We start from the raw sequence: 21,585 nt of genomic DNA, 5'->3' as shown, positions 1-21,585 counted from the left end.
TTGAACTGAAGAAAAGTCAAGTTCTAACACATTTCTTTTATTGTCTTCTTAGTTATTCACAAAAAAGGAAATATCAGCCAAAATTCACTACCAGATGGTAAATAACTATTATAAATATTTTATCAAAGACATGCACTTGGCAAGTGAACACATTAAAAATGTTCAACCAGATAGACCATCAGGCAATAGTGAGGTAAATACACACTTTGAAAATAGGTAGTATTTAATATTCTGACCATACCAAACAAGTACAGGTGAGGAATATAGGGGAGTTGGAATGCTCCCAATACTGTTGATGGAAATCCAAAAGGGTAATCATTCACTTTAGAATATGAAACCATATATTCATTTAAGAAAATTGATGTACATGTTCACAGTAAACTTTCTGTGATAGCCAAGCTGGAAACAAAGCGCAAAATCCCATTCATCCATTAACAGATAAGTGGATAAACAGTCAACAGGTTAGTATATCCAAACAGTGTATTTTTCAGGAATTAAAAAAATTAACTATCAGGGAATTCCCCAGTGGTCTCTGTGCTTTCACCACTGAGGGCCTGGGTTCAATCCCTGCTTGGGGAACTAAGATCCCAAAACCTTGTGCCATGGCAAAAACAAAAACAAAACCATTCATATCTGCAATATGGATAATTCTCAAGGTAATTATGTACCATGAAAGGAAAAGGCAAATACAAAAGTAAACACATTAACATTCCAATGACATTAAAATTCTAGAAAACTAATAGAATGTGAAATAAAGTAAATTGAATCCCAGTTGCCTGGGAACCCAGGGAGATTGCAAAAGGTAGATGTGGGAATAATGGATGTTTGTTATTATGGTGGTTCTGTGATTTTACACATAGAAGTTACCACGCTATACATTTTAAGTATATTCAGTCCACTGCATACCAACTATACAGCTCAATTAAGTTTAAATAAAAATTGGCTTCACATAAAAATCTGAATCTCCTTTTTAGAAAAGTAGAACTCTGGAAACCAACACATTAACTACATCACCTCTCCATGTCTCATGCAAGGCACTGGGTCCCAGTAGCAATGAAGACAGGAGCAATGGAAGGTGTTTCCACTTGAGTTCTCCAGGAACTCTGCCTGGGTCCTAAAAAATCACATGCCTGGACTACAGGATTCTCACTCTCCCTCTCTTTTTCCTCCACAACTGTGCAGCAATGGCCTTGAGATAAACAATCTGCAGATGCTATGAGGATCCTAAAACCTTTACATTATTCAGTCTGACTGACTGGAGGCTCAGGAGGAAGTAGCTCTGTAGATCTGGAGAATTTCTTTAAAAAATCTCCTAAACAACCAGTTACATTTGTGGATGAAACTTTAGAAAAGGCGCATTCCTTCTTTGCTAGTCTCTCAGGAGCTATTAATTCCGAGTGTCTTCTGTACCAAGTATGGTTCCCACTCAATGTCTGTAATCTAACACTCAGCAACACCAGCCTGCCATGTTGTGGACATTATGGTACATGGCTCTGTTCCAGCTGGACCTACAGAACTTCTTCCCTTGACCAGTACTGGGGGGATGATGTGACATCCCATATGAAAACAGAACATTCATGCTGTTCCAAAAATCACTGGTGGTTCTCATGGCTGCCCTCTCATCTCAGGGTGACCTCTGAAACCAAAAAGTATGACATTCAGATCACAACAAAACCCTGCAGTCTACCCCAGGAGGCCTTGGACAACAATGCAAATTAGACCAAAACTGCAATGAAAACTACTCTCTGCCATGACACTGTCCTCACTGAGGACTACGGAGTTCCCAAACAGGTGACACACAGCTGGAAAAACCCATTCTGAGCATGACATGAAATAATGCCACTGAAGAGGGTAAACAAGGCCCCAGCAGAACGCAGACTGGGTCACCTTGGTCAAAGCTGGTTAAGCCAATGTTCTAGTCAGTCAGACATAAGAGAATAACATCCAAGTGCTCAGGCTACTCAAGCTTTCCTCCATAGAATGCATGAGCACAAAAGTCTACCAACCCTGATCACACTGAGATGACCACCAGTTGGTAGAAGTAAGATGATTTTTACCACAGAAACTCACAGTGACATGAAGTTTGGGAAGGGCCATGGGCAGATTAGAAAGTACAGCATAGCTCCTTAAAAGCTTCCAACGAATCAGGTACCCACAGGTAATCTCCACACTAGGGCTGTGCAGATGGGTGGCATTCAACTTCCAGTTGAAAAAAAAAAAAAAACTTCCAGTGGATGAGTCCCTCACAGAGCCTACTCAGTAAGATGTATTAGCTAAGGAGACAGTTCATTATTTGATTCTCTGCTCATCTCATTTGAAGGTCTTTGCCCAGCATGAACTTTCTGGTGACGAAGGAGGCTAGACCTTCGGCTGAAAGCTTTCTTACACTCACTGCACTCATAGGGTCTATCTGGGCTGTGATGTTTCTGGTGCTCAATCAGAGTAGACCTTTGACTAAAGACTTCCCCACATCTGCCGCACTCGAGAGGCCCTGCTCTGGTGTGAATTTTTCGGTGTTGAGTAAGCTGCGTGCTTTGGCTAAATAATTCTCCGCATTCAGTGCACTCATATGGTCTTTCTCCAGTATGAATTCTCTGGTGTTGAGTGAGGCCAAAGCTTTGGCTAAAAAGTTTTCCGCATTCAGTGCATTTATAAGGCCTTGCTCCAGTGTGAACTCTCTGGTGCTTGATCAGAGTACAGCTTTGGCTAAAAAGTTTTCCACATTCACTACATTCATATGGCCTTTCCCCAGTGTGGATTCTCTGATGTTTAATGAGGCTGGGACTTTGGTTAAAAAATTTCCCACATTCACTGCACTCATAAGGCTTTGTGCCTGTGTGAACCCGCCTGTGTTTAACTAGATTGGAGTTGGATGTAAAGAATTTTCCACATTCATTGCATTTATAAGGCCGTGATCCAGTGTGAATTCTCTGATGTTCATTAAGGCTGGAGCTTTGGCTAAACAATTTCCCACATTCACTACACTCATAAGGCTTTTCTCCAGTGTGAATTCGCCGGTGCCTAGCAAGTGTGGGTCTGTTGCTAAAAGCTTTCCCACATTCCCTGCACTTGAAAGGCCTTTCTCCAGTGTGGACTCTCCGGTGCTGAACAAGTATGTGTTTATAGCTGAAGGTTTTCCCACATTCACTGCATTCATAAGGCCTCTCTCCAGTGTGGACTCTCTGGTGCTCAGCAAGCCTGTACTTGCGGCAGAAGGTTTTCCCACATGCACTGCACTTATAGGGCCTCAGTCCATTGTGAGAGGCCTCCACACACTCAGTGTCCCCTTGTGGAGTGACCTGGTACTGGAGAAGGTCAGAGCTAACAGGGAAATCCTTCCCAGGCTCCTGGCATGGGAAAGACTTCTTGGTTGTATGAACAATACGAGTCTTCATAAAGGCCTTCCCCATGTCTCTTCTAAAGAGTTTCTCTCCACTGTGCTGCTGAAATTTCACACCTGCCCTACACAGTGTCTGGACAGGGTTTACTCTCAGGTCCTCAGTGAGATGCAGACCACCTTCTACATCCAGGTTACCCATCTCCCAGGGATAGGCCTTCTGGATGGACAGGTCTGTCTTTGAAGTAATTATCTGTGGCACTTCTACAGAAGCATTCTGCTCAGAAGTTTTCTCCTTCATCTCTGCTCTCTGCCAACAACCTGAAAGCAAAGAAATGGGGGTGAATTTCATGTAGATCTTGGTAGAAGTAGGGAGCCCCATCACAATACATGTCTGACACAGAAAGAATAAATCCATGGGATTATTTTCAGGACAAGGGAGGTGGGAGCAGGTTAGGAAAGGGCTGCTGTGTGGACAGGGCCTCTACACATCACAAAACGGACAACTCACCAGGCAAGACACAAGGATGGGGTGCAGAACACAGGGAACCAGGGGTCCACAACTCACTCCTCCGGGAACGGTTTTCACCAGGGCCTTGGCTGCTGGGAACACATGTGTGCTGTGTGCAAAGCTGTATTCAGACCCAGGAAAATCCAACTGTTACTGAGTAGCTGGTGTTCAAGGACCGTTTTGAGGATAAGTGCAGGCCTCATGACATGTTAGGTGTAGGCCAATATTGAAAAGCAGAGAAGTGAAGATGGAGAGGACCACCGAGGAGTAGAAGGCAGAGAGGTGGGGGATAATCCTGGGCGCAATGTCAGAGTAGGTATGACGGAAAGAGCAAAGTGTCAGGAATGGGGAGGAGAGAGAGTAATGAGGTTCACAGTCACTGGCCTTGGCACCGAAATAGTGTTGCGCACAGGACACGTTCCTGATATGGTCTGAATCCAGCCATGACATCACTTCCTCCCCCTGATGCCAATCACCAAGGCCAGGCCCACTCTGAGCCCCTCTTGCTGTGCCTGGAGTCATGTCCACTCTGTCCTGTACCCAGGGTTCTCCTCCCAGCTCCAGCGGGACAACAACATAGGACCTAGAAGATGCAAGTCCTAAGGGAAAGACAGGACAGGTGAGTGGTCAGTACTGGCTCACGGGGGCAATTAATTCCAAAATAATCTCAGGAAACAGACACTATCACATAAAAAATCTTTGAGGGGGTATCATAGAAATAGCCAGGTGAACCCCAAAAATAGTGACTATGTTGGGTCCCAACAATTGCTAGTACAGTGAGGGCCAAGGAAATGTCAGCTGGAAGGGGGAAGAGCCTGGAGCACAAATGTGCAGGGGTCTACAGAGTCCTCTCAGCAGGGAGTGGCTGAGAACCCACAGAACTCATTCCAAGTCTTTGGGCTCAGAAAGCCTTCACTAGGAAAACTTCAGAGCCGCTGGCACTGGGGCTACCTGTGAAAGGAGTTGGTCCACACACTCACTCAGCCTTGGCACCCACAGCACAGAGGACAGGGAAGCAATAATAGAGAGGTGCCTACTGTCCAGCTGTGAGACGAATCAACTTGCCTTGGAGAAAAGTGGAAAGTCAGAGACCTGCCCAGGACGCTGGGACAGGGATGAGGGCCTTACCCAAGGACGCAACCAGTGCAAAGGTCTCCAGCATGACATAGCTGTATAGGCGTCTCTGGGTCTCATCAAGGATCCTCCATTCCTCCTGGGAAAAGTACACAGCCACATCCTCAAAGGTCACAGGGCCCTGTGATGATGGGAACAGAGTGTGCATAAGCAGCCTGTCTCCCCAGGACCCCATAAGTACCCCCAACCTAGTCCAAACTCACTCCGGGGTCATCATCCTCCCCAGCGACCCAACTTAAGAGGGCAGTGGTACCCAAAACTCTTCATGTTTTCTTGAGCACTAGGTCCAACCCCAGGAACAACACGCACATCTGCAGACAGATGTCTTCTACGCTGTGGGCCTGGGATGCAGGGCCTACTCCCTCTCCTGCAAGACAACAGCCTGACAGCTCCCAGGGTGATGCACCCCAGATGCCAGCAACTTGGGCTCATACTCCTCTCTTAACCTCCTGGAATGAGGGCACTGGGACTGTTCACACACCTTCCCCACATCTGTGTCACCCACTGGACCACCTCATACATCTGACCCCCAACACTAGCACCTGGACCACAAAACTGTCGTGTCTCCTGTCTCCTCATGCATCTTTCTGCACATGACACCTGAAAACCCATTCAACGCAACGGAATCCCACCAAAGCCCAACTCTCCACTGGCAGCTCACCAGCCCTGTTCTTCCTCACCAGGCCTTGATCCTAGTTTCAGCCTCAGTCACAACATGCAGACCTGAAAACCCCTGGTAAGGGTCCATTTCTATACTGCACATTATGTCCCCTTACCAATTCCAATCTTTGTCCACATAACAGCCATTCAAAATCCACGCCTACTTGACACACCTTACAGAAATTCACATGACATCCTGTCACCAACTCCCCAAGTTCCACCACAAAAGCCTGGTAACTGCACAGAAAGAGAAGCAAGCACCAGCCTGACTCTGCTATCACTTCATCTCCATTTCTGCTTTCCCTGTGCATCAACTTCACAGCCACTCTCCCATGAAAACCTGGGCCACCTGCTGACCCCCCCCACACACCTTCCCGCTGATGACCTTTGTAACAGCCCCCTGTTCCCTTGTCCCATAATTGCATCCTGAAGCCTCCTTGGCCCTCTAGAGCTGCATGTTCAACCACCCATTTGTCTCCTATATTTGAGAGTCATTGGAACATCATCTGAGATTCATCAGGGCCAAAACCCAATTCCTAATATTCTCAGTGAAAACGACTGCTACCACTGACTTCCCTGAATCAGTTAATGCAACTTCCACCCTTCCAGATGCAAGGGGAATAAACTGGTGTTATGTACGACCCCTCCATTTTAGAAAATCTGGTCAGCCCTACTTGTAAAAATCTGAAGCCAGGTATTTCTCCTACCTCCATATCCACCCCTCTGTCCAGTCACAACCAGTGCTCATCTGGATGACTGCAACAGCTTCCTTGATTATCTCCTCGTCTTTCCCTCCCCTAGTCTGTTCTGCACTCTGCACTTAAGAGGGAGCCTCTTAAAACCGAAGTCAGATCACTCTTCTTCTCTCTCCCAAATACTCCACGGCTGCCGTCACTCTGAACAGACTTCTGAGAGCACAGCTGCTCAGCAAAGCGTCATTCTAGGCCCGACTCTGGCCCTCTTGCTCTCTGTCTTCACCAGGCATTGAGAGAGACTTACAAGTCCTAAAGCACACTCAGCTCAGTTGCATCCGCAAGCATTAGTGTGGATTTCCCCCAGTACCTAAGACAAGCTTCCACATTTAGGCCACTGGCTGCCAGACATGCGACCCTCCCCATGGAACCTTTGCTTGGGCTTGGAAACCAGGCATCAGGTCCAGGGAAAAGTGGCAGCAAAAGACATCCGGGACAGCAGGCACTCACCAGGGAAGGGTCCATACGCGCTTCTTCTGAATGTGGGACCTGTGCGAAGAGGAGGGCCGTGTAACTTTAATACCCATCAGCAACAGACAAAAGGTTAATGAGTGAACCATTCAATATTGCAGGCAGACCTAAGGGAAAACTAAAGCCATGTAAAAGAGGGCAGAAAATGCTATGCAGTTGTGCCAAAAAGTCATGTGGTGCCGGGAGCGAGCTCCGCCCGTGGCAAAGGTCACGAGGAAGGAGGCTGGGCACACGCAAAGGCGGGATGGAGCCTCAGGAGTCCCCCTGGGAATTCTCGAGCATCCACCCCCAAAACCAGAGTCTGCCTACTTTCTGCTTTGTGCTCTCACCTACACCTCTGACTTTACGGGGGGCTGTCCCCCACTACCTCTCTCTGAAAAAAGAGTTAACTTACAGCTCCAGTTAATAAAGTTCCTGGGTGTGATAGTGTTTCAACCTACAAACTCCTTTGGAAGTCCTCTAGCCTGCCCGAATAGGTTTTTCCGGCCACATGTGATTGCTCAGAGCCTCCCAACTGTGAGAGCCATGAGATGTTCTAAACTGTCTAAATACAGATTCCTTTGAGCAGTTAAAAGATTGATTAGAAATTGTATTGGTGAAGGGTTTTTCACTTGTCGGGCCAATGTTTGCTGCTAAGTTTCCATATCCCTTACCTGCTGTGTCCCCGGCAGTGTACTGATTAATATAATTGGTGTAAGTAGTAGCTTTAATGTTTGTAACCTTGGACCCTTGAGTTAATTCTGTTACTTGTTACAGCCCACCACACCTTTGCCCTATAGGAATGCAACTTTAATGCTTTTGGAGGGTGGCGCCTGACTAATCACCTTTAGAGAAAAATAAGTTTTCTGAAAAAGGGTCTTAAAATGTTAACAGGCCTCCGGGCCAGAAGATGATGCAAATCACCTAAACTTTTGCATATGATAAGTTTTCAGGAAGAAAGCCTGGCTTGCTGCAAGACTCTACCCCTTCCCCCATTATCCTCTATGCATAACTTAAGGTATAAAAACTACTTTGGAAAATAAAGTGCGGGCCTTGTTAACCAAAACTTGGTCTCCCCATCTCACCTTCTGGCTGGATTATTCAGCCTCTTTTCTCCACTGAATTTCCTCACTGAGCTATCCTTATTTAACCACTCTTTATATCCTTAATTAACATTTAATTAAGCAATTGTTTCCTGATCCTCGCCGATGCCGTCCCCGCTTCGAATTCCCTGGATCCACGGGGCTGGACCCCAGCAATGTGGATAACTTGAGAAAAGGTTTTTCAACAGTGGTATAATCAAGTGCAAAGCCTCCCCATCAGAGTCCAGCCTGGTGTGTCTGAGTAGCACCCTCGAGGCTAGTGTGATTGCAACCCAGCAAGCCAGAAGAATAAGGGACTGTACTGGTGAGGAAACGCTGGTGGCAGGTCACATAGCACTTTATAACACTGAGCCACAAATACCAAAACTTACTCCATTTTATGTTAGGTCTGTTTCTGACACTCCCATTTGAGTCCCCTTTCTGTTTCCCCTGCCAATAATACATGTTTCTCTTCCTATCACTTGTGGCTGGCTCTAACAGCTGACCAGTTCTTATATGTCCTTTTCAAATTTTATTCTGGTTATATTAAAAGTTATTGTTGTATATAAAATTCCAGTTTACATAATCCAGATTAAATTCTGGTTTGAAATTATTATAACATTATATAGTATAATTCAAGAACAGGTATTTTTCCTATTTATCCATATTCTTTGATGTTAAAACTTTTCCATAAATATTCAGACAGATTATCTGTAATTTCTTACATGCTCTTCTCTCCTGTAGTAGAGAACAGAACCACCATGTACTGACTATGCATGCAAAATGAATCTCTGATAAAGGGGTTGTTCCTTAAATCAGAGGAAAAGTGCTTTGCCTCCAGCATCTGGTGATGACTGGACCTCATTTTGGACTCTTTAAACTTAAGAGAAAGCATATAAGCGATAGGACCTGACCTCTTGTCATCCTCATTATAGAAACATGGAAATATCTTCTGGAGTTCTTAACGTCCTGTTATGGTTTTGAAGCATTATAATTTTTTAATCCTTATAATGATAAGGATAATGATAATATAATGATATTATATATATTATATATAATGATATATCCTTAAAATGATAAGGCCAAAGCCCACGTAAGACAGGTATTTAATAAAATATTTCAATAATTTTCCCTTACAACATCACCAGAGGAAAACCATTTAACAGTGAAATAAATATTACTGGAAAAGCACAATCTTTTAAAATACTAAAACAGTCTATGTGTGTGTGTAGACTGTAAAACAAAAGTTTATATACGGCATAAGTGTGTATCAAAATATAACTATGAAACAGTTTAATAATTTCATTCAAAGAACTAAGTTAAAATTAGTAGTACGGAGGAAAACAAATTCAGTAAGCGGAAATGTTAATTTAAATACAATAAAAATGTTAACATAGAAACTAAACAGATGTGTGCTTAATGTATCTTCCCAGAACACAGGGCAAGTGTGCCTACAGTACCACTATTACAGACGTATCGGACTAAAACAAACACCACCACCATCAACAACAAATACACCGAGGAAAGCCTTCAACAGAAGAATATAAAGACATTTACTTGTATATTCATATCTACAAAAACTACACAGAAAGGAAAATGACTGGCTACTCTGCATGAGGGAGGGTATCCCAATGGACATGAATTTGGGCAAACTCCAGGAGACAATGAAGGACAGGGAAGCCTGGCATGCTGCAGTCCACAGCGTCACAAAGAGTCGGAAACGACTTAGCAACTAAACAACAACCTAGCATGAGAAACATGGGTAAAGTCATATCATATTTTGCAAATGAAGAAAAAGACATCGTAATACTTTTTATGATTCCATTCACTAAGTTTTAAAACGAAGGAGCGAAACTAAACTACAGCCGTCGCATATTTCCCACATAGTTGGCAAAACTGTCAAGAAACCATCAGTCGTGTCCGTCTCTTTGGGACCGCATGGACTGCAGCCTACCACGTTCCTCCGGCCATGGGATTTTCCAAGCAAGGGTTCTGGAGTGGGTTGCCATTTCCTTCTCCAGAGGATTTTCCCGACCCAGGGAATCGAACCTGGGACTGCCTCACTGTGGGCAGACACTTCACCGTCTGAGCCACCAGGGAAGCCTTATATGATTCCATTCACTAAGTTTTAAAACGAAGGAGCGAAACTAAACTACAGCCGTCGCATATTTCCCACATAGTTGGCAAGACTATTGAGAAAAGCAAGGAAACCCTTACTTTAAATAACAATAGACAATACCTTAACTTTGGGGGCATGGGTATGTTTTGGGCTTCCCTGGTGGCTCAAATGGTAAAGAATCCGCCTGCAATGTGGGAGACCGGGGTTTAATCCCTGGCTTGAGAAGATTCCCCTGCGAGAGGGCGTGGCAACCCACTCCAGTATTCTTGCCTGGAGAATCCCCATGGACAGAGGAGCTTGGCGGGCTACAGTCCATGCGGTCTCAAGGGCACGACTGAAGCGTCTAAGCACATAGGCGGCTTCCTGGGGTCCTGTTGATAACGCGTATTTTTTCTCTCAGGCGGTTAACGGATACTAATTTTAGATCTGCGTATTCAACTGCACGAGTAAGTTCTCTGTTTTTTTCCCCCACGCAGGTCATATTTTAAAATCGGAAAGTCAAGGTTTGGGGGGCACGAATAAATATACATATAAGACGTTAGTAAGGAGACACTAATAAGAACAAAGATAACTCAGGATAAAAAGAACAGGGGGAGGGCCCGGAGGACGCAGGATTCACCTGAATCGGAACCATCAATGTGGCTGCAGCCAAAGAAGTCCGTTGGCGAAGGCGGGGTCGGGCTCTGCAGACCCCGTCCCGAGACCCCGTCCCGACCCAGAGAGAGAGTCAGGTCGGATGGCGCCCACGCCGAGCCTGAGACTCGCCTCGGAATAGCAGGCACAGCGGCCTTCCAGCTCCCAGGTTTCAGGCCGGCTCAGCGTTAGGAAGTACACCAACCGTGAACCAATCTGAATTACAATATGTCGCCGGGGACCCACACAGGAAGGTCCACCCAGAGACCGTTCTCTAGAACGGAAGTGTCTCTGTCCTGAGTCTTCATTGGTCCATTGTCCTTGGCGCCTCGCGCGGTGCCTTTAGGGTAATGTAGTTCATAGCGCTCCCGTCGCTGGCAAGAGGTAGTGTTCCCCAATTCGGGAGAATTGTCCCGCCTCACCAGTAGGGTTGCAGTGAAGTCCCCAGGCTGCGAAGACTGGGGCAGTTACACGCTTTTTAAAGGGGTTGCACCCAGATTTCCATGAAACATAGTCTGTGCTGATCACATAGAAGTATAGTGACAGTAATATTTGAGATGTTTGGCCTCTCGTGCCTTCTGAGATGGCCCACTCTGTCAATGGAGTGTGTCTCTCTCTGAATTAGCCTTCTTTTACTTTTTTAAAAAAGAAAGAAAGAAAGAAATTTTTTTAAATTTTATTTTATTTTTAAACTTTACATAATTGTATTAGTTTTGCCAAATATCAAAATGAATCCATCACAGGTATACATGTGCTCCCCATCCTGAACCCTCCTCCCTCCTCCCTCCCCATACCATCCCTCTGGGTCGTCCCAGTGCACTAGCCCCAAGCATCCAGTATCGTGCATTGAACCTGGACTGGCATCTCGTTTCATACATGATATTTTACATGTTTCAATGCCATTCTCCCAAATCTTCCCACCCTCTCCCTCTCCCACAGAGTCCACAAGACTGTTCCATACATCAGTGTCTCTTTTGCTGTCTCGTACACAGGGTTATTGTTACCATCTTTCTAAATTCCATATATATGCGTTAGTATACTGTATTGGTGTTTTTCCTTCTGGCTTACTTCACTCTGTATAATAGGCTCCAGTTTCATCCACCTCATTAGAACTGATTCAAATGAATTCTTTTTAATGGCTGAGTAATACTCCATTGTGTATATGTACCACTGCTTTCTTATCCATTCATCTGCTGATGGACATCTAGGTTGCTTCCATGTCCTGGCTATTATAAACAGTGCTGTGATGAACATTGGGGTACACGTGTCTCTTTCCCTTCTGGTTTCCTCAGTGTGTATGCCCAGCAGTGGGATTGCTGGATCATAAGGCAGTTCTATTTCCAGTTTTTTAAGGAATCTCCACACTGTTCTCCAGAGTGGCTGTACTAGTTTGCATTCCCACCAACAGTGTAAGAGGGTTCCCTTTTCTCCACACCCTCTCCAACATTTATTATTTGTAGACTTTTGGATCACAGCCATTCTGACTGGTGTGAAATGGTACCTCATAGTGGTCTTGATTTGCATTTCTCTGATAATGAGTGATGTTGAGCATCTTTTCATGTGTTTGTTAGCCATCTGTATGTCTTCTTCGGAGAAATGTCTATTTAGTTCTTTGGCCCATTTTTTGATTGGGTCATTTATTTTTCTGGAGTTGAGCTGTAGGAGTTGCTTGTATATTTTTGAGATTAGTTGTTTGTCAGTTGCTTCATTTGCTATTATTTTCTCCCATTCTGAAGGCTGTCTTTTCACCTTGCTGATAGTTTCCTTTGATGTGCAGAAGCTTTTAAGGTTAATTAGGTCCCATTTGTTTATTTTTGCTTTTATTTTCGATATTCTGGGAGGTGGGTCATAGAGGATCCTGCTGTGATGTATGTCAGAGAGTGTTTTGCCTATGTTCTCCTCTAGGAGTTTTATAGTTTCTGGTCTTATGTTTAGATCTTTAATCCCTTTTGAGTTTATTTTTGTGTATGGTGTTAGAAAGTGTTCTAGTTTCATTCTTTTACAAGTGGTTGACCAGTTTTCCCAGCACCACTTGTTAAAGAGATTGTCTTTAATCCATTGTATATTCTTGCCTCCTTTGTCAAAGATAAGGTGTCCATATGTGCATGGATTTATCTCTGGGCTTTCTATTTTGTTCCATTGATCTATGTTTCTGTCTTTGTGCCAGTACCATACTGTCTTGATAACTGTGGCTTTGTAGTACAGCCTGAAGTCAGGTAGGTTGATTCCTCCAGTTCCATTCTTCTTTCTCAAGATCGCTTTGGCTATTTGAGGTTTTTTGTATTTCCATACAAATTGTGAAATTATTTGTTCTAGCTCTGTGAAGAATACTGTTGGTAGCTTGATAGGGATTACATTGAATCTATAAATTGCTTTGGGTAGTATACTCATTTTCACTATATTGATTCTTCCAATCCATGAACATGGTATATTTCTCCATCTATTAGTGTCCTCTTTGATTAGAAAGAAAGAAATTTTAAGACGGTCCCCAAAGCTTCCCAGGTGGTGCTGGTAGTAAAAAAAAAAAAAAATCCACCTGCCAATATGGGAACCCAGGGTTCTATCCCTTATCCCATCCAGGAGGGAAATGGCAACCCACTCCAGTATTCTTGCCTGGAGAAATCCCATGGACAGAGGAGCCTGCCGGGCTACAGGCCATGGGGTTGCAAAGTCGGAGGTATCTTAGCGACTAAACTACAACAAAACTGGCCAAACTAAGTGGTCATATGATACCAGGTTGTCACTCAGACAAAGTGCATCCATCCATAGCTGGAGTCCAATAAACACTGTCTTATTGTTTTTCATATAAATGTAGCCTAACTTGTTGGCTACAGTTTATGAGTGTCTCTGTGTTAGGTCATAGTCAAAAAACCTAAGACTCCAGACAGGGCCATGGTGAACAAGACAGAGGAGGGATGTGGGGCAACTAGAAGCAGGTGGACCATGTGCCGTGTCTTTGGTTCCTTCAGAAAAAAACGTAGGTTTAGTGATGGTGTGTCCTATTCAGGAACTGACACATATTTCAGACTCCACATTTTAATACATATCCAGTTCTTTTCTTGGAGAAGGCAATGGCAACCCACTCCAGTACTCTTGCCTGGAAACTCCCATGGATGGAGGAGCCTGGTAGGCTGCAGTCCATGGGGTCGTGGAGAGTCAGACACGACTGAGCAACTTCACTTTCACTTTTCACTTTCATGCATTGGAGAAGGAAATGGTAACCCACTCCAGCGTTCTTGCCTGGAGAATCCCAGGGACGGAGGAGCCTAGTAGGCTGCCATCTATGGGGTCACACAGAGTCGGACACGACTGAAGTGACTTAGCAGCAGCAGCAGTTCTTGTCTAGAAGCTAAAATCTACCTATCTGAAAAGAAGAGTGACTTATAACATGTCACTTCCTGCCTGGAAAGTGACTCCATGGTTACGGTCATAGCTTATTTGGGACAGGAGCAATTGAACACTGAGATAAAGCCTTGCAATTTCATGATCCTCTTTCCTTTCTGGGGAGTCAATATAATTTCACCTGCAAGCACAGAGACCATGCATAGAGTTGAGATTACCTCAGGAAAATATCTGTAAATGTTGAAGATGTTGAAACCAATCATCAGTTATTCAAAGTTCTGGCCAAAATACCTCTTGGCCATGTCCACAAAGTTAGGGTCTTAGTGAAGCTTAAAGGGACACTGAAGACTGAGAGTGAGAAAATGAAGCTGAGCATGTAGTGACACAGGAACTTGGCTAGTCTGTGAATCTGGCTCTCTAAATTGTGATTTATTGTTTGTTTATTTATTTAATAAACAATTAATAATAATCTTTGTGTGTTTTTTTTGTATACGAAACAATACCAGCTTGAAGGGAGATGTGGAGAGAGCAGATTGATTTGCCAGAATGCTGAAAGCAAACGGAATCCATAGCATCATATTTGTACCCTCGTTGACAAACACTGATTAAATTGCGTATTCCATTCCAAGCACTACTTTGGCTGTATAGGCTCAATACCCAACGAGACCAAGAACCTCTTTCTTCTTGAGTCCGACCTTTTGGTCAAAGTGATAAACAGCACAAACTTAATGATAAGATATTCCATTACATAAGACTTCTGTGCAATGAGTGTTAACCAAAATTTCAGGAAAAAAATACCTGATTGGTAGAAAGAGACATTTATTGGGGGTTTGTTAGGACTGCAGCCTGGAAGACACAGTTTTGAGAAACATTAGAATCATGTTTCCCTAGACTACAAAATGGAGAAATTTGGGGATGCAAAAAAAAAAAAAGGAAGGCCATGATTTTTTCAATAAATTGTGAAAAATTGTAATTGGAGCTGTCATGAAGTAAGGGTGCCAGTAAAGCAAGGATTGATTGGAACTGGAAATGTCTGCATACTTACAAGGGAGAATCTTGAGACTGCGAGCCTATGGGCAGAATTTTTTTTTAACAACTTTATTTTTAAATTTTTGGTTCCACTGGCTCTTCTTTGCTGTGCGTGGGCTTTTCCTAGCTGCAGTGAGTAAGGACTACTCTCAGTTTCAGTGCTTGGGCTTCTCATTGCGGTGGCTTCTCTTGTTGCAGAGCACAGGCTCTAGGTGGCGCGGGCTTCCATCCTTGCAGGATGTGGATTCAATAGCTGAGGCGCACCGGCTTAGCTGCTCCCCATAATGTGGGATCTTCCTGGACCAAGGATCAAAGCCCTCTCCCCTGCATTGGCAGGCAGATTCTTATCCACTGAGCCACCAGGCAAGTGCAGTGGCAGAATTTTTAAAACATCTAGTGTCTGCTGTCCAACTGAACTTGCATTTACTCGTTTGCTTTACAGCAAAGCCAATCTACTAACCGAGTTGTGGTGAATGAGAGTACATTGTTAATTGTGGGACATCAAGTGAGGAGAACAGGCAGCTCTAGCTCAAAAGACCCAGACTTCCTGATGGATTTTAGGCAATGGTGTTTGGAGGCAACATTTGGGTTGAGGCGTGCAGCTTGTGGACTTCCTTCTAACTGGTTGGTGTTGAGATAGCTGGGTGATGTTTTGGGAATATTATTGTAGGCATCAAGTAATCAGCATCCGCCACCTGAGTGGGGGGTTTGTTTTTTGTGTCAGTCGCTCACTCGTGTCTGACTCTGCGACCCCATGGACTGTAGCCTGCCAGGCTCCTCTGTCCATGGGATGCTTCAGGCAAGAATACTGGAGTGGGTAGCCATTCTCTTCTACAGGGCATCTTCCTGACCCAAGGACTGAACCCGGGTCTCGATCAGGTGGCCAAAGTATTGGAGCTTCAGCATTAGTCCTTCCAATGAATATTCAGGGTTGATTTCCTTTAGGATAGATTGGTTTGGTCTCCTTGCTGTCCAAGGGACTCTCAAGAGTCTTCTCCAGCACCACAATTGGAAAGTATTCTGAAGAAGGGAATGGCAAACAACTTCAATATTCTTGCCTCGAGAACCCCATGAACAGTAGCCTTTGCCATAAGTAAGTAAAAAATGCAGCATATACAAAACAGCAATACAGGACAATTGAACCACCAGCGTAGACCAGTATAGGGCAAGGTACTCTCTTTTAGATATGGTTCCAAAGGAAAGGCAGTGATAAAGACTTCTAATTTTACCATTTATTCAGGAAGAGGGAGAAAAGAAAACTTTGTTTAAGGTTTATCTTATTTGTTTACTTAAATTTTTGGCTGCGGTGTGTCTTCATTGCTCCACCCTGGCTTTCTCTAGTTGCGGTGAGCAGGGGCTGCTCTCTATTGCGGTATACCAGCTTCTCACTGTGCTTCTCGCTGCAGTGGCTTCTCTCTTGTTTCAGAGCATGGGCTGTAGAGTGCTCAGGCTCCAGCAGTTGTGACTCAGGGGCTTAGTTGCTCCATGGCACATGGGACCTTCCGGGACTAGGAATCGAACTGGTATCCCTTTGGTTGCGAGGTGGATTCTTAACCTCTGGACCACCAGGGAAGTCCCAAGAAAACTTTTTTTCTTTTAAAAATATCTAGGGAATTTCTTAGTGGAATTCTAGTGATTAGGACTCCACACTAGCACTGCAGGGGCCACAGGTTCGATCCCTAGTTGGGGAATTAAAATCCTGCAAGCTGTGCCAACGGGTCAGTAAATTTAATAAATAAAATAACTGTGATGGGAGAGTTCTGAACTCTACTAAGTGAATGGTGCATGTCAAATACCCTCAAGGCCCAGTCATGGAGAAGGTTCAAGATCATGTGGGAGAGCCTCCAGCTATTTCTACTGCTCAGGTCGTCAGCACTGGGACTTGTCCCTATATTTGGCCCTCGAGATTATTGGGAGAGGCCCTTGCTGGCCTTTCTGGATTGGCCCCTGAGCCCTGTCTGCTTGATCCAGCAGCCCTGCTGTAGAGGGTCTGGGCTCCTCTTGGCGAAGGATAGAAGGGGGTCAGCATTGCACTTAAAACACTTTAGAGTCAAGAAGGCAACAGTGGAGCTGCATGCAGGGATGGGAGGAAAGTCCCTCCCGACTCCGTTTTATTTCGGGTTCCTGTTAGACTGGTCCATCTTCTATGTTCTTTTCCTAAGGAATTCATCTTATTTTTACTTTTCCTTCATGGAGATTGCTTCCCTGATGGCTCAGATGGTAAAGAATCTGCCTGCATTGCAGGAGACCCGGGTTTGATTCCTGGGTGGGGAAGATCCCCTGGAGAAAGGAATGCCTACCTGCCGGGAGCTGGCATATTGTGTACTAACTGCATATTGCATATTGAGTGCAGCACTTTCCACAGCATCATCTTTCAGGATCTGGAATAGCTCAACTGGAATTCTATCACTGCCTGGAGCCAGCGTGAGGAGCTCCACCCCTGACAAAGGTCATGAGGAAGGAGGCTCGGCATACGCAAAGGCGGGATCGAGCCTCAGGAGTCCCCCTGGGAATTCTCGAGCATCTACCCCCAAAACCAGAGTCTGCCTACTTTCTGCTTTGTGCTTTCACCTACACCTCTGACTTTACGGGGGGCTGTCCCCCACTACCTCTCTCTGAGAAAAGAGTTAGCTTACAGCTCCAGTTAATAATTCCTGGGTGTGACAGTGTTTCAACCTACAAACTCCTTTGGAAGTCCTCTAGCCTGCCTGAATAGGTTTTTCGGGCCACATGTGATTGCTCAGAGCCTCCCAACTGTGAGAGGCATGAGATGTTCTAAACTGTCTAAATACAGATTCCTTTGAGCAGTTAAAGGATTGATTAGAAATTGTATTGGTGAAGGGATTTTCACTTGTTGGGCCAATGTTTGCTGCTAAGTTTCCATATCCCTTACCTGCTGTGTCCCTGGCAGTGTATTGATTAATATAATTGGTTTAAGTAGTAGCTTTAATGTTTGTAACCTTGGACCCTTGAGTTAATTCTTTTTCTTGTTATAGCCCACCACACCTTTGCCCTATAGGAATGCAACTTTATCTAATGCTTTTGGAGGGTGGCGCCTGACCAATCACCTTTAGAGAAAAATAAGTTTTCTGAAGAAAGGGTCTTAAAATGTTAACAGGCCTCCAGGCCAGAAGATGATGCAAATCACCTAAGCTTTTGCATATGATAAGTTTGCAGGAAGAAAGCCTGGCTTACTGCATGACTCTACCCCTTCCCCCATTATCCTCTATGCATAACTTAGGGTATAAAAACTACTTTGGAAAATAAAGTGCGGGCCTTGTTCACCGAAACTTGGTCTCCCCATCTCACCTTCTGGCTGAATTATTCAGCCTCTTTTCTCCCCTGAATTTCCTCACTGAGTTATCCTTATTCTATTACTGTTTATATCCTTAATTACAGTTTAATTAAACGGTTGTTTCCTGATCCTCGCCGACGCCATCCCCGCTTCGAATTCCCTGGATCCACCGGGGCTGGACCCCGGCACCTACCCACTCCAGTATTCTTGCCTAGGAAATACCATGGACAGAGGAACCTGGCAGGATGTGGTCCATGGGGTTGCAAAGAGTTGCACATGACTGAGCAAATAACACTTTCACTAACTGAGGTTACTTAATTTTTACAGTGCCTTTGAGACTGAAGAAGCATGGATTACCTAAGTGAACGTGAAAATGTTAGTCACTCAGTCATGTCCAACTCTTTGCGACACCATGGACTGTAGTTTGCCAGGCTCCTCTGTCCACGGAATTCTCCAGACAACAATATGGGAGTAGGTTGCCATTTCCTTCTCCAGGGGATCTTCCCAACCTAGGGATCAAACCCGGGTCTCCTGCATTGCAGGTAGATTCTTTATCATCTGAGCCTAGGTGGATACATCACTAATTCAGCAGGGATTAAAAAAAAAAAAAACCACATGTCAGTGTTTGTATGAGGAGTGCTTAGAATATGTAATATTAATATTAAACATGTAATATGTTTGTGAGCCTGTGAAAGCTGACTTGCAAGAGAAATAAGTTATTAGGTTGGCTTTGCCATAAATGAATGCTAAACATACAAATACAGAATCTTAGGAAACAGGAACATTGCTGCACACACAGAGAAGGTGGCAGAGTATGAAATAGAAGCACATCTTGGAGATGAAGCCACAGCTTCAGTTTCATTTTCTGGCTTTTCAGACTTCACTACCTCTAGCTTAAACTTGGCTAAGATTTTAATTTTTTTTTTTTACATGTCACAGTTACTCTCACCTAGAATTATTTCTGCTGCCATATATATATATATAACTGTATTGATTTGTTTCTGGCTGTGCTGGGTCTTGCTTGCTGCACAGCCTTTTCTCCAGCTGCAGTGAGCCAGGACTACTCTTTAGTTGTGCTGCATAGCTTCCCACTGCGGTGGAGATCAAGTTGGTGGCTTTGCCTTCTGCCTATTTATTCATGAGGAGACTCTCCTTGGGCCTGTCTCTTTCCTGACTCAGGAAGGCCTAGGGGCTACAATTCTTTTTTATAGACAAGAGGCAGGCAAAGGATATGGAGTTGGGCAGAGAAGTCTGTTTCAGGAAAGACCCAGAGGGTCCAGTTCCATTTCAAGTCTACCGGTATCTGAAAAGCGACAACATAGCTGATTATAGGAGTGCACACAGAGTATCATTATAATATGCTGTTGTCTCTTTGGATTTGTAGATTTGAGACCCTCCTTCTGTTTCGCAGGAGGGCCGAGAGGAGCTACTCCACGTTCAAGGTCAGGAGGGGCGGCGGTGAGGAGATACCCCTCGTCCAAAGTAAGGAGCAGTGGCTGCGCTTTGCTGAAGCAGCCGGGAAGAGATACCCCACGTCCAAGGTAAGAGAAACCCAAGTAAGACGGTAGATGTTCCAAGAGGGCATCAGAGGGCAGACACACTGAAACCATAATCACAGAAAACTAGTCAATCTAATCACACAGACCACAGCCTTGTCTAAATGAAACTAAGTCATACCATGTGGGGCCACCCACGACGGGCGGTCATGATGGAGAGGTCTGACAGGATGTGGTCCACTGGAGAAGGGAATGGAAAACCACTTCAGTATTCTTGCCTTGAGAACCCCATGAACAGTATGAAAAGGCAAAATGATAGGATACTGAAAGAGAAACTCCCCAGGTCATAGGTGCCCAATATGCTACTGGAGATCAGTGGAGAAATAACTCCAGAAAGAATGAAGGGATGGAGCCAAAGCAAAAACAATACCCAGCTGTGGATGTGACTGGTGATAGAAGCAAGGTCCGATGCTATAAAGAGCAATATTGCATAGGAACCTGGAATGTTAGGTCTATGAATCAAGGCAAATTGGAAGTGGCCAAACAGGAGTTGGTAAGAGTGAACGTCTACATTCTAGGAATCAGCAAACTAAAATGAACTGGAATGGGTGAATTTAACTCAGATGACAATTATATCTACTACTGCAGGCAGGAATCCCTTAGAAGAAATGGAGTAGCCATCATGGTCAACAAAAGAGTCTGAAATTCAGTACTTGGATGAAATCTAAAAAATAACAGAATGATCTCTGTTCGTTTCCAAGGCAAACCATTCAATATCACAGTAATCCAAGTCTATGCCCCAACCAGTAACGCTGAAGAAGCTGAAGTTGAATGGTTCTATGCAGACCGACAAGACCTTTTAGAACTAACACCCAAAAAAGATGTCCTTTTCATTATAGGGGACTGGAATGCAAAAGTAGGAAGTCAAGAAACACCTGGAGTAACAGGCAAATTTGGCCTTGGAATACGGAATGAAGCAGGGCAAAGACTAATAGAGTTTTGCCAAGAAAATGCACTGGTCATAGCAAACACCCTCTTCCAACAACACAAGAGAAGACTCTATACATGGACATCACCAGATGGTCAACACCAAAATCAGATTGATTATATTCTTTGCAGCCAAAGATGGAGAAGCTCTATACAGTCAGCAAAAACAAGACCAGGAGCGGACTGTGGCTCAGATCATGAACTCCTTATTGCCAAATTCAGGCTTAAATTGAAGAAAGTAGGGAAAACCACTAGACCATTCAGGTATGACCTAAATCAAATCCCTTATGATTGTACAGTGAAAGTGAGAAATAGATTTAAGGGCCTTGATCTGATAGAGTGCCTGATGAACTATGGAATGAGGTTCATGACATTGTACAGGAGACAGGGATCAAGACCATCCCCATGGAAAAGAAATGCAAAAAAGCAAAATGGCTGTCTGGGGAGGCCTTACAAATAGCTGTGAAAAGAAGAGAAGTGAAAATCAAAGGAGAAAAGGAAAGATATACCCATCTGAATGCAGAGTTCCAAAGAATAGCAAGAAGAGATAAGAAAGCCTCCCCCAGCGATCAATGCAAAGAAATAGAGGAAAACAACAGAATGGGAAAGACTAGAGATCTCTTCAAGAAAATTAGAGATACCAAGGGAGCATTTCATGCAAAGATGGACTCGATAAAGGACAGAAATGGTAAGGACCTAACAGAAGCAGAAGATATTAAGAAAAGGTGGCAAGAATACACAGAAGAACTGTACAAAAG

General features: G+C 44.3%; 1 protein-coding gene across 5 annotated transcripts; it reads right to left on the bottom strand.

Annotated features, from left to right (window-relative positions):
• Window positions 1–16: 16 nt before the first annotated feature.
• On the bottom strand, window positions 17–10,914 carry LOC528802 (zinc finger protein 501). 5 transcript variants are annotated; one of them, XM_010815628.4, is made up of 4 exons: window positions 10,665–10,914; window positions 6,845–6,883; window positions 4,977–5,103; window positions 17–3,658 (listed from the first exon to the last, which is right to left on the bottom strand). In XM_010815628.4, exons 1-4 carry the CDS (start codon window positions 10,677–10,679, stop codon window positions 2,274–2,276), a joined length of 1,566 nt encoding a protein of 521 aa, XP_010813930.1. In that variant the 5' UTR covers window positions 10,680–10,914; the 3' UTR covers window positions 17–2,273. The 5 variants fall into 5 exon arrangements, with proteins under 5 accessions (XP_010813930.1, XP_059733642.1, XP_059733643.1 ...); XM_059877661.1 differs by lacking the exon at window positions 17–3,658 and adding an exon at window positions 3,849–4,447; XM_059877659.1 differs by lacking the exon at window positions 6,845–6,883.
• Window positions 10,915–21,585: the final 10,671 nt, after the last annotated feature.

The sequence above is a fragment of the Bos taurus genome, chromosome 18 (assembly GCF_002263795.3).
Source record: "Bos taurus isolate L1 Dominette 01449 registration number 42190680 breed Hereford chromosome 18, ARS-UCD2.0, whole genome shotgun sequence".
Lineage (NCBI taxonomy): Eukaryota > Metazoa > Chordata > Mammalia > Artiodactyla > Bovidae > Bos > Bos taurus.
Note: the sequence above shows the minus strand (reverse complement) of the source record. Positions and strands in the feature narration are given on the sequence as shown.

What these genes read in the sequence shown, in the direction of transcription:
- LOC528802 (XM_024979437.2), bottom strand. Translation starts at nt 5,042, where the DNA reads ATGAGACCCAGAGACGCCTATACAGCTATGTCATGCTGGAGACCTTTG. An exon ending in TGCACTGGTTGCGTCCTTGG is followed by an intron (nt 3,970 to 4,976) that starts GTAAGGCCCTCA and finishes GTCTGAATACAG; the next exon opens with CTTTGCACACAGCACACATG. An exon ending in CCATCCTTGTGTCTTGCCTG is followed by an intron (nt 3,659 to 3,848) that starts GTGAGTTGTCCG and finishes CTTTGCTTTCAG; the next exon opens with GTTGTTGGCAGAGAGCAGAG.